The sequence below is a fragment of the Aphis gossypii genome, chromosome 3 (genome assembly GCF_020184175.1).
Source record: "Aphis gossypii isolate Hap1 chromosome 3, ASM2018417v2, whole genome shotgun sequence".
Classification (NCBI taxonomy): Eukaryota; Metazoa; Arthropoda; class Insecta; order Hemiptera; family Aphididae; genus Aphis; species Aphis gossypii.
In genome coordinates, this window is record NC_065532.1 from 5621705 (window position 1) to 5635061 (window position 13357).

Here is a 13357-nt window from a genome sequence, read left to right on the forward strand (position 1 = left end):
GTAATATGAACAATAAAAAGTGAGTATTTAAAGACACTTGTAAATAAAAATGTATGTTAGACTTCGCAACTATTTTTGCACTGACTTAACAATTGTTTTTGTCCAGGGCCTAACAAATTCTAAAGACGTCCTATTTTTGGCGTAAGACTGTTTTGATGTTTATTTATAAGTTAAAAGTTATTTAATAGTTAAGAGTTTATACTTTTTACAAAATAAATATTATATAATAATAATATAATTAGCTAACTTATAGTTAAAATGAAATACACATTTAATTAAAATAAAAATTAATTAATTAAAAAAAATAATAATTAAAATAAGTTACACTTATACATGATATTGTTTCCCTTCCAAGGTAACATATACATTATATTATGTATTAAAATTTAAAGCGCATGTTTCTGGTGGTTATCGGAAGTTATATGGAAGTGACACTATAGATATGCTGTACTGTTTTGCAAATTATAATATCACAAAGGATTCACTTTTATATAAGTAATTATATAAAACGTCTATATTTTCCATATTGTATACAATTCTGCAGTAATCGAATAAGTTAATGAATATCGTTCTTCCACCTCTTAGACATTATTTGTTTTTTTATGAAGATTAGTTACACCTCCTTTTCAACCGTCTCCTTAAAACAATTAATTAATAATATAGCTATGAAAATATTTGTACTGGATTTTTTGAATAATTTTATACATTTAATTTACTTTTATACTCGTAATATTGCATAATTAATAATATTAAAAAATTATTAAACATTATACGCATTATGCGATAGTACGACAATTTTGAACATTTCGCTGTATCTAACTCGCTCATCACATAATCTTATAACTAAAAAAAAAAAAACTAATCAACCAAAATTTTTTTTTTAAGAAATTATAAAATATTTTCTGACGCACACAAGACACGCTTTTGCATACTATATTTCACCATACGCAAGGAGTTTGATAGTTATATTTGAAGGGTCTGCTGAACAACGGTTATAGGTACATCTCAATAGTTTATAATATAAACATCATCATAATAGTACGAATAAAATACTCCTAATACATTAGAATTGGCTGGAAGGAGAAAACTAATTTTATAATTGGATATAGACTAAGCAACCCCTTCTGTTACATTTCCGATGTAGGTTCGCATACATAGCATAAAAATTCAATCTACAGGTTATAATTATTATATAATATAATATATACTATCTAATATCTATAGCATATAAATTACCTCCTATTTAACTTACTCGCTTGTATAATGTATATATAAATAATATATTGTACTACAGTAGGTATACTTATTTACATTTTGTCTTAAAAGTTTAAAAATCCTAAACTTGTGCAGAATCAAACATATTATAAATGTATTATGCAACGATTGAAGACTACAATAATTTATTAACAGTAAAGGTATTTATTCTGCACTATGTAGATGTACATAGATTTCATAACATTAAATAATTAATCTTATGAATTGTTGAACTTCAACTTGTTGTGTGTACAACCGTATGTCCGTATAGATATACTTTGAACTTCTTAGACACAATGTCAATAGTCAATATGTAAGCACACGTGAGTGTTTTCAGTAAAATATATACACGAGTACATAATATGTATTTGCTATTAATTATTTTTATACATACCTCAGAAATATTCGCCAAAATAAGTCGTCAAATACAACTGCTTATAATATAATATTATAATATAATTTGTATGTAGGTACCTAAAAGTTGAGTTTTTTTTTTTTTTGTAACCAATAATTTTCACTTGCAATTTTAAGACTAATACAATCAATGATAATAAAAATGTCTGGATATATTATATCCATAATACATATTTATTATGTATTTATCAATTACAAGTACGTTTAAACGACATGTAATCATTATTTACCTGTAAATCAGATATAATTATGGTCTGCATTAGGCCCTATCGTTTCAAATGTTTCTACCAAACCATATATCAATAATAAAAAATTAGATTTAATTTAATACCCTGCTAAGCAAAAGTGCCATAAATCGAAAAAAAAATGAATTAACTACGGCATTTTATAGATATACGGTATTTCGATTATACACATTTTCTATTGAAAAAAACTCCATTATTACATTGAATAGGCCAAAAACAAAAAAGTAACTTTAATTCATATAATAAATTAATATAACTATCTTATTATTTTTTCATTGCATTCCTAGTCAAAAATACTATAGAAGTGGATATATTTACAATTTATTTTATTCGAAATCAAATAATATAGAAAATAATAGAGATGTAAGAAAATGAAAATTACAAAAATGTATTTTTTTTCAAAAATAATATATTTGTTTTTACGGCACTTTTGCTTAGCAGGCATTATTTTTTTTTTTAAATATAAAAATTATTTACCTACAAAAATAATTTTAATTAAATTTACTAAAAAAAAAATAACATAGTATTACACTATTGCAATGGAATGGAGTGCTAAAGCTTTCACAACAAGCCAAATAAAAAATGTATTTTACAATTATTATTATTGTTTAAATTTATATTCGTATAATAATATAATATATACTTTATCTACAATGTACATTATATTATATGGATTGAATTCAATTAAATTAAATTCGACTTTGTTTGTTGCAGGAAAAAAACAAATAAATTTAAAACCCCACCAACTAGATTTAAGTTGTTGGTTCTAGTTTGAATAAAGTGGTAAGAAAATTTGTACTCATTGTATTTTTTTTTCTGACAGGAACGCTACTTTTACTGATTTCCGAAAATTGTATTTTTTATTTTACTTTAATATTATAATGTAATTATTGTCAATATTGTCAATATATATTAAGATTTATTTTTATTTTTTATTTTAAATAAGATACTGAGTGGAACAATACTTAACGAATGCATTAACTTTACAATGTGTTTCTTTTTTATTTTTTGTGTGTCTTAAGATACTTTTCTAGTATAAAAATACTTTAGTAATTTACTTCAAATTCCGATAATAGTAAATTGTATATTTAGTTGATAATTTTGGGGGGTTAATATTAAAAATTCTCAGTACTTTTAAAAATAAGTAGGAAATAAATACGAACAATAATTATTAATTACCTATTATAGTTTTAATATCATTATTAAAATAATTATTTTTTAACCTCGGTTATAAAAATGTTGCCTGCTTTCACTCAGAATCGTTTTTCATCGTTTCATTGAATTTTAACTAAACACATCCATTACAGTGCTTACTTAAGTACTTAATGACGAAGTACACAATCGATTTATACTATTCAACTGTAACACAGCTAAGCCGTAATATAGTTTCCCCCTTTTTAATAAATTAGTTAATTTTTGGACACAATTTTCACAAATAGATCATGAAATTATTTTTTTAAGTATCTATCTTTGTACATTGTTCGCGTAGCGAGTATTATAATAATTTATGTATTATTAATATTTTCAAATTGTAGTTCGATCTCAGGCATAGAGCGTTTTTATAGTTTCAATTCTGTTAATTTTTTATGAACAATATTACAGTTGTAGATTTAAAACTTAACTAAGTAGGTAGATATATAATATTCTCAACACGCCTAACGTCTAACAACTGTCCAGGGATGTTAGAATTTTGTCTTACCTGAGTGCGAAAAATCTCTAACTACGCTTTCTTCTTTGCAACAGCCACCAACGAATCCGGGATTATTAAATATGTATATATATTATGGTAATATATAGAGTGTCAAAATATTTCTTATATAAGGTAAAATTTTAGATCGCGGTTACCGGGCGGTCAACACAAAAACCGCCGAAATAAAAATTGATTTACATACGATTGTCAACACGTTTAAACGTGGTGTAGCCACATTTAATTAAAAATATATTGGCATCAAAGATTTTATTTTTTAGGCAACGCTGTTGTTCAGTGACGTAAGTATCCGTACGAATTTGTCAAAATATGATAAGAGGATAGGGGTTGTACAGTACTTAATGATTACTTTTTTTTTGTTTAGTCTCTTCCATAGAGTTATATAGAGACATAGTAATGTCTATGGTCTCCACATACAAGTTTAATTTTTTTTACCTTAAATATAACTTTTAAAACATCATTAAGTTTTCACGATGATTATAAATGTATAATACATATAAGGTACCTATAGTACCTACTATTAATTAGTTAGAAACATGTTAGAAACTATATGTGATTATAAATTCGAATTTATTTAGGTAGTAGAGGTAATATTTGAGTAGGTTGTAGGTAAGTACCTAATATTAAGATAATGTTTTCACTTTTGTTAAATTATTCAGTAGGTACTTACTTACTCAAATAATAATTGTTAAAAGTAGGTAGGTCTATATTACAACACCGCTGTTTGATAATATAATATGCTAGGACCTAGATAGGTATTACAAGTTTAATTATATTAATTTTTAAAGGATACTCACATTTTGATGAATTTAAATGAATTATTGTAGCTAACCCAAATGTCTTCAATGTTTTGAAACAAAACTTTCCAAATGTATCTATTGGTTTTAATATTTGTACTGTATATTGTATTATAATATTCTGTATTTAGGTGAAATTTAATTATTTCATCAGTCAGTAATCGTATTTATTTATTCGTACCTATAAGTTAAAATTTTTAATGAATACTATTAATTTTTAGCACCTATGCCCAATACAATTATTTGTGTTAACTTTAATATTCAGTCATTTAACTTTTACACTTATAGTTTTGTGTACTTATTTGGGTAATTTTTTATTTTATATTTTAAATATTTTTTTGTTTAATACTACACACTTTAAAAATGTATAGCTTTCGTAAGCCAAACATGTTTAATGCATATAATATATCACTATATAGTATATACATCAAAAGACGAGATAAAATCTTATAGGAATCTGTTATCTAAAAGTTAAAAATTCCAATTTCAAATTGGAAATGTAATATTAAGTTTGTACAAACTTTATATCCTTAACTTTTATCTTATCAGACATATCTTTACCTAATTTATCCAAACAGAGATCATCGACCCAATTTACGAGTTGACATTTTCTTTTTCTCACTACAAACATATATTTACACAGAACAGACGAAAATAATATTACAATTAACCTAGACCAATACTTTGGGGAAAATAATTTATGTTTAATATATTTCCATTGAAGTACTTACCTATAGTAGTGACAAAGAAAGACATTAGTGCTAATGTAACATAAGTAACGTAATGTAGATGAGTAGGTAGGTACTACAAACTAAGATGATCATTGTTGTGGAACATGTTCGTTTAAAATATTTTCCATAGTCTGTTCGTGTTTCATATAATATGTGCTCATACAACATTCAAATGTTAGCTCATAATGTAGTATTTGAATGAACATCAAAGACAATTTTGGGCACCGTCTTCGGAGTGAACGTACGTGTTCGACAACAAATTAGTAATAAATTATAATATATACATTATACATAATATGTATTTATCTATAAATTAATAATACTGATATTATTTGTATGCATACTGAACACAAAATTAATTACATTTCTCACTAATCCGATAAGATAATGCTACAACAAAATAGGTTTAAGGTAGATAGGTACCTACCTAAACAACCTTATTAGTTATTATCCTTAAAAAAAATATCAACCGATCCTCAAATTGCAACTAATAATTGTTTATTCCTATAATACTTTACATTCTAATGTTACATGAAATAATATATTTTATCTTTGGTATATTACTACATTATTCAGTCAAAATAATACGTTAAATCAATAACTCTCCACCACCATGTTATTTGTTTAATGCATTAAAATAGATAATTCTTTCAAAAAAAAATATCAGCATGTGATATTTTTTAAGTTTTAAAAGTTAAGACAATATTGATTAGAAAGAAAGATAGGTAACATAGTAACATCATGTTAATAGTAAATAGCACAATTAGTTTTTTTGCTCATAACTTATTTAAGGTTACAAATTTCAAATTTGATTAATTTTTTATTTATAATTGGTATATATTAATATTTTTTATTATTTTAGTTTAATTATTAATTTTAATAAAAAATCACCTTTTTTCCATTGTAAATCACTACATGAGGTCGAACTGTTTTCACATTGCCTCAACAACAAATCACTTATTGTCATCACTCATCATTATGAGTAATCTAAAACAATTTAAAGTATGTTTAAATTTTTATAGCATAATAGCATGATAAATCTATTGTACATTTTACATTCTGTTTATTATTATTATATGTATAGGTAATAATATTCCAAATGCTTAAAAGAAATTTTGAATTATTTTTTTTTAATTTTAGTAAAATTTCACCCATTAATTAATAATTTGTTAGTTTTTTTATCTGAACACATAATTTTAAAGTTTCAATTACAGATTTTATAAATTTACAGTACTATATTGGAAATTAATTTTTTTGAAATTTTTAAAATAATATATTACATATACTTGTAAACTAATAAACCTTAATCAAAAAAAAAAAAAAGTAATGTGATAATTAGCCATATGTTTGATGAGACTATTTCTCTGAAATACATTATCCTTCCCAATTTGAGGATCAATAACTTTGATGTTTCAAAACTTGTTCGTTAGTAACATTCTTATAAAATTATAGATGTTTCTAGATGTTCCAGTCTTAAATAATTTCCATTAAAACAACATTTACCATCAAAAATTACTTGTTGCCATCAATGCCTTAAATGTATTTATTTATTTTTATACATGTATATGAAAAGAAATGACACGAGTGGGAATCTATATGTTCTCAAATAATAATCCCGAAAATCTTTTCTAGAAGTTAAACAAACACTACTGTTGAACATTTCAGCAGTGCTGCTTTTCAAGTCAAGAAAAATGTTGAACAAACACATTCAACTACAATGTTCATTCTAGTATTGACTTGTCTTAATATAAACATTACTGACCATACATTAAAAATGGCAATGGACATTGGTCAATCTGTGACAATTAACACATAAGTCTGATATTTAAGTTTATTGTACAAAGAGTAGTAAAACATATTATTTCAACAACAATATATTATAATAGAATAATGAAAATAATTCGGAGAAAATATAACAATGTAGTGGACAATTTTATTGTATTTGAATTGATTATGGTACTTCTTCTAAGAATTCTTTCTCAAACTGTCCTCCGGCAAAGAAAACTAAAAACACTGGTGTTCCCTTCTCAATTGGACACCTAAAAAATATATTTCAAAATATATTAGAAAAATAGAAACTAAATTTCTAATGAAATTAATTTTTTATATAGAAATGTATAGGTATATGCTATAAATACAATGAAAACAAATACTCAACAGCAGTATGTCAGCAGTGTTAAGTACTATTGCATACGCATAAAATAAATAATGAAAAGTCTTAAACATTATTTAATTTGAAATACAATCAGTTAAAGATTAATGGCTAAATAAAAATAGTTACGTTTATAATAGGAAAATATAAAGTATTAATATAATTATAAACTAGCCGATACTGCACAGCGTTACAGTGGAAATTATGTAATGCCAATGGATTTTCTCTGTTTTAAATTCAATTAAATGTAATGTTTTTAAAACAGTAATTTAGGTGATTTTAACCTAATATAAAATTTCAGTCTAAAATTATAAAAAATTTTATGGTTCAAATAGTACCCTATTGTAAAATATGTCCGTAGAAAACAATTAATATTTTTTTTATTAATAACGAAAAAATATATAAATTATAGGTACTCTATTCAACTACGCTGTAAGGGATAAAGCCAGTGACTACTGTATGTATAATGTGCATTATATAGCCAATAGTGTGTTATTGTCTGCCATTCAGTAATGAATTTATTCATAAACGGTTAAATCATAATCGTAAATACCTAAATATTATCAATAGATAATTGGTGAACCAGTCGCAAACTTAGCACACAACAGTTATAAAGGAGATGGTATAATTACAAACATTAATATTTAAACTATAACCCAGCAAGTATCTTCAACTAAGGTATATTGGATAATATATATTTCAAATTGTGTAAATTATTGATCATTTTACTCGTTTATGCATATCAAAAGATAAATTAAATTTAAGAAATTTTCAGTCTGGCACCCCTTAGGTACTAGCACCCTGGGCAGTCGCCCACATTGCCCATAGCTTTAGCCGTATCATTGTATTTGTTTTATATAGTGTTAATAAATATAGGAATGCAATCTTTAAACTTAAGAAAAAGGATTACAATTCTTATTTTCTTATTATTACCTCAATACTGTTAATGCTTCAAATAAGCTGCATGTTTTTGGATCTATTTTTGTAACTTTTGTGCCACTTTTATATTCATCTACAGACTCAAAATAAACATTTACTGAATCTGCATTATATTTTCCTTCCACGTCCCATTCTGGTCTTTCAGCAAATATTTCAACTAAGTGAGTATAGAGTCTAAAAAATGCAATTAAACAATAATTACAAGTTGCAATGAATATAAAGAAACTATTAAAAGAACTGAAAGAATAAATAAATTATAAACCCTACTACAAAATGTGTATAATGTGATTGCCTAAAACTATCTAAAATAAATTTACACAAAAAAAAAAAAAATTCTTGATCATTTCATGCATGACAAAATGTAATATAATAAAAAATTCTAAATGTTTTTTCTTCATGCTTTAAAATATTATTTGAACCACATTTTTTTTTTTTTTGCAGTTTAAAACTGACGACCGGGAGGGGACTGCTTTCGCATTACTTCCTCCCCATTATTTGAACCACATAAAATAATTAAAAAGTACCTCAAAAATTGAAACAATGCTTAATACATATTTTTGAGTTTAAAACTAAAAAATAACTTGGGACATAAATATTTCAATATTTTATCTCCATAAGTCATTAATAACTATTATGAGTGTTAAAAATTAAAATAGTTCACTATTTCTTAATCACTCTAAATATTTAAGCTTTTTTAAAATGATATTATTCACCATAACAATATCAATAACAAAAATATTCCACATCCAATTTTTAGGAATACTATTTAAAAGATAAGAAATGCATCGTTAAAACTATAATATAAGTAGTAAGTAAGAAATAAATTATTTTTAAAACAATATATAATTGCAAAATGTATTAATGAAAAAAAGAAATTACCTATAATTAATATTACACTAAGTAGTATTTTAGAAAATTTTAATTGAATATTTTAGCCTTTTAAATATTAAAATATAATAAAAATATAAATGTAAAAAATAAAAATAATATACTGACATAGTTGTTTCATTAAACTCTTGGATCATATCAGAAGTCTTATACTCAGGATATAAAAAGACAACTGGCCACACAAGAAAATCCCCAACTAAATGTACTGGTTTTACTAAACCAGGCACGCTTGGATCAAATATTGTTAATTCTTTAATTGGACCACCTATGGTTTAAACAAATAAATATAATATTATTATCATACATATTTTATGTATATAAAATTAAATATTATTTTATACTTTTGCCAACTATGTTCAATTTTCTTTTATTAAGTTCAAGTAACAATTTTGTATGATCCGCTTCTTTTTGTTTTTGTATCTTCATAGCTTTTCTTTTTTCCATCTCCGCAATTTTCTAATCATTTTAAACATTTTAAAAATACTAAACAGCCTCAACTATAAATTATTCAAATTTACTTTAGATTTGAAAGCTTCTTTTTTTATTTTTATAACATTATCATCTCCTGGTACAAGTTCTAAATATTTATCACAAAAGTTTGAACATTTATCAAACTCTTTTAACTGAACACAACAATTGATTGCCCTCAGTATGGTTTTTTCATAGTCTGCTTTTAATTTGAGCGCTTGTTCAGCAGCTGTCAAACTTGATCTAAACATTTTAATTTGAAAGAAATGTATTATATTTCAATTATATTTATTAGACACTAATTTCAATAACTTACCTAAAATTTTTTAAAAAATAATGTGAAGCAGACATATTGTTGAACATTTGAGCACGGAGCTCATCATTTTGAAAATCTAATTTTAGTCCTTCTTGGTATGACAATATAGCCAATTTATATTTACGACACTTAAAATTGAAATTCCCGTCGTCTTTATGTTTAGTAGCCAACTCTTCTGGAGTGTTATCATCTGGATCATATCGAAGATTTTGCAGACCCTCAACTAAAGGAGATGGTTGGTCTTCTGGTTCAGGAGGTTTAGTCATAAAAAATGGGTGCTTTTCCATTTCCTATGGAAAAATCAAAACTACACATAATTATAAACATGATTAAATGATAATTAAGTAGATATTTACACAAATTAGATTTCTAGAAATTAGAATAAACACTGATAATCATCACCTCGCGCCATGTCTCCTCTTTCCAACCATCTTTATACGGTGTTTTCTGTAGATTGTCTATAAAATTATCTAAATCTTTATCGAGGTGGCTGGCAAGTTCTGCACGTTCTTCATCTGTCATTGGTTGCTTAGAGTCACCCGTTCCTCTAAAAACAAATAATATTGACAAAATTACAAAGTATATTACATGAATAATAATAAATAAGTACTATAATCATCTAAGCTACACACAATATACAACTATCTATCAGTTCTATCTTATGATATAAAAACAATTTAATAAAAACATATAATGAACATACTTCAATATATTTTCCATTTTCGTATTGAAAAATGACGTCTATTCAAATGATTTCAAATAGTAAGATGATCCATTAAAAAATAAAAAGTTTGAATAAAAAATAAGAATAGTTAACAAAAATTGAAATTCAAAAATGTGTTATTAAAATAAATATTATTTACTCGTGATAATGTGATGTTATCAAATATTATCACTTATCAAAATTCTTAATTTCTCCATGAATTTTTAAAAACCCGGGCTCAAAATATTTATTTAAATTTATTTTCTTTGATTAAATCAATTAAGATACTTAAAATCAAAAATATAAAACAATAGTGACCATTTAAGTTTTACTAATTAAGACTGAAAACAAAAAATTAACATTTTTAATATGAATCGGAACTATGTAATAATTCATAATGTATGATTTTATTTTTTTTTTTTACATATATGATAAGTACCTAACCAAGAAAAAGCATACATGTCATATTCAATTTGGTGGATGGTTTTAAATAACAAATTGGAAGTTATAGTTTAAAGAAATTAAAATTTCGAGATATTCTTTTAAAATAACAGAAAAAATTTTTTCACAAACTCAATTTTTGTCAAAGTTGATTATGTTTTTATTAAATGTAGGTAAGTCGAAAACGCGCAGAACTGTTGACCCTTGAAATTTTTTGCTGAAAATATATAATGATTAGGGCTTAGATTTTAAAGCATATTAAAAAAAACTAAAAATGCAAAAGAGAAGTAGGTAAGTATATTTATTTTTAAAAGAAGCAAAAAAAATCATGACCAAAAATTAACACAAACTAGTTATAAAAATGCAATTCAGCATTGGCTGAATACATCGGTGCATACTTCATACCAACGGTTTTAAATTACAACACTAAATTTTAAATTTTGAAACGATTGATATCGATGTTATAGCCATACTGGCCGCACGGTACTGCAGACTATATGCAGATCGACAATCTATACCTTTAATACATACATTTATAATAAACAAGCCGATAACGAAAACAATAATAATCTAATATAAACATTTAGTCCGCATTTTGGGTTTTTACATTTCTTATAAATTCAATTTTTTATTATTACTATAGTAGCATAACAAACATACAAATTCTACAGCTGAAATAACTAAAAAAGAGCAAAAAAAAAGCTGAAAAAAAGGAAAATAAATTGGTTTATTTGGAATCAAAATGGCATGAAACGAATTTATGAATAAAAATTAGATTTCTATCTTATATATATAAAAAAGCATATTATACTTTAAAAACCAAGTACTAATATACTAATTATGATCATTTTCTATATTACATACATACTATAATGTAATTTTAAAAATATTTGGTTTCATTTTTATGCACTTTGAAATTTTCATTTTCTTTTTATAAATATATAAAAAAAATTTGATAACATTTTAGTGTTGGGTAAAATGCTTCAAAATTTAATTCGAAGTTACTTGTAAATAATAGTTCATTTTCCAATAAAAAACTATTTAAAATGTATAGACAATGTCTTTTTTTTAAATATTTAAATTTAGAATTACGACAAAATCTCGAAAATGTTCAAATTATTTTGACATAAATATTCAGTTTTTCCTATTTTTATTTTAGTTAAATAGTTTATTTTTATTAACGTCGATAAAAAAATTACATATGTTTGATGGGTCAAAAAATTTAAAAACATAATTTAAGATACTATAAATAAAATGTAGGTAGGTTATAAACATATTAGACAAAATTTATTTAAAAGCATTTGAAATTCAAATTTTGACAAAATAACATATTTTAATTATGAATTATGATGTTCATTGTTTGGTAGTTTGGTTATAATTAAAAATCTTTATTCATTTTTAAATATTAAAAAATTTTATGTAAAGCCGTATTCTCGACTATTTTACCTTTAAATGTGATATTAAGTTAATTTACTCTAATGTTCAACACAACAGAGCAAAAATTATGTTAAATGGATTATTCTAACTTAAAGTCTGCTATTATGCATTACCAAGACGGAAATAACACAATTATGCGACAATAAAACCCTTCCAGTCTTTTATTTATTAATTATATTACTATATTGTACTTTTATTGCCTATACACCTTGCCGTAGAAAACTTTATTAATTGATTGACAATAATATTAATATTATATTACATGTGCCTTAATCAAGTGTAGGTAACGTATTTTGTTATAATATGCTACTTTTACATTTTTATTTTAAGAATTTTAATTCAACTATTTTATTACAATATGATACTATGCTCATAGCCGTGTTTATGTGTGTAGATGATAAGTGTTTTCTAAGAAAACCAAAAACCATTATAGTTTATCAATAGGGTTGTATTGTTACTTATTTACTTAAAATTTACATTACTAATATTGAAATACAAAATAATATATATATATATTTGTAGTAGAGTAACATCATTAAGATGTGTCCTTTACAGTTATATGATATTAATTATAGCATATCGTTAGTACAATAAATACTGTTCGTTTTATGATTTTAATTGTTAAGTTTAATACCAGACAGTTTAATTGAATTATTGAGAGTACATTTTTACCGGCTTTTAAGTGAAAATTAACATATTATAATAATATTTATCATTATAATAAAAACACTACCTAGCTATATATACGATGATTACAAATCATGTTTATAACACTAAGTACGATTATTAATAAGTAATAACTAATACATATGAATGTTTATTCTTAAATGAAACGTAATTAATTGTTATGTAATAAGAACAATT

At 24.2% G+C, this 13357-nt stretch overlaps 1 protein-coding gene and 1 long non-coding RNA gene across 3 annotated transcripts; one reads left to right on the forward strand and one right to left on the reverse strand.

Annotated features, from left to right (window-relative positions):
- Positions 1 to 5921: 5921 nt before the first annotated feature.
- LOC126551267 (uncharacterized) lies at positions 5922 to 7080 on the forward strand. Its single transcript, XR_007605139.1, has 2 exons — positions 5922 to 6151; positions 6723 to 7080. It is a non-coding gene; the product is annotated as an uncharacterized LOC126551267 (long non-coding RNA).
- Positions 6967 to 10780, reverse strand: LOC114120048 (DNA polymerase interacting tetratricopeptide repeat-containing, protein of 47 kDa). 2 transcript variants are annotated; one of them, XM_027981831.2, is made up of 8 exons: positions 10616 to 10780; positions 10315 to 10459; positions 9913 to 10202; positions 9647 to 9839; positions 9470 to 9584; positions 9237 to 9393; positions 8235 to 8414; positions 6967 to 7188 (listed from the first exon to the last, which is right to left on the reverse strand). In XM_027981831.2, the coding sequence occupies exons 1-8, from the start codon at positions 10630 to 10632 to the stop codon at positions 7101 to 7103; spliced, it is 1185 nt and encodes a 394-aa protein (XP_027837632.1). In that variant the 5' UTR covers positions 10633 to 10780; the 3' UTR covers positions 6967 to 7100. The 2 variants fall into 2 exon arrangements, with proteins under 2 accessions (XP_027837632.1, XP_027837633.1); XM_027981832.2 differs by lacking the exon at positions 10616 to 10780 and having other exon boundaries at positions 9913 to 10219.
- Between the last annotated feature and the right edge of the window lie 2577 nt (positions 10781 to 13357).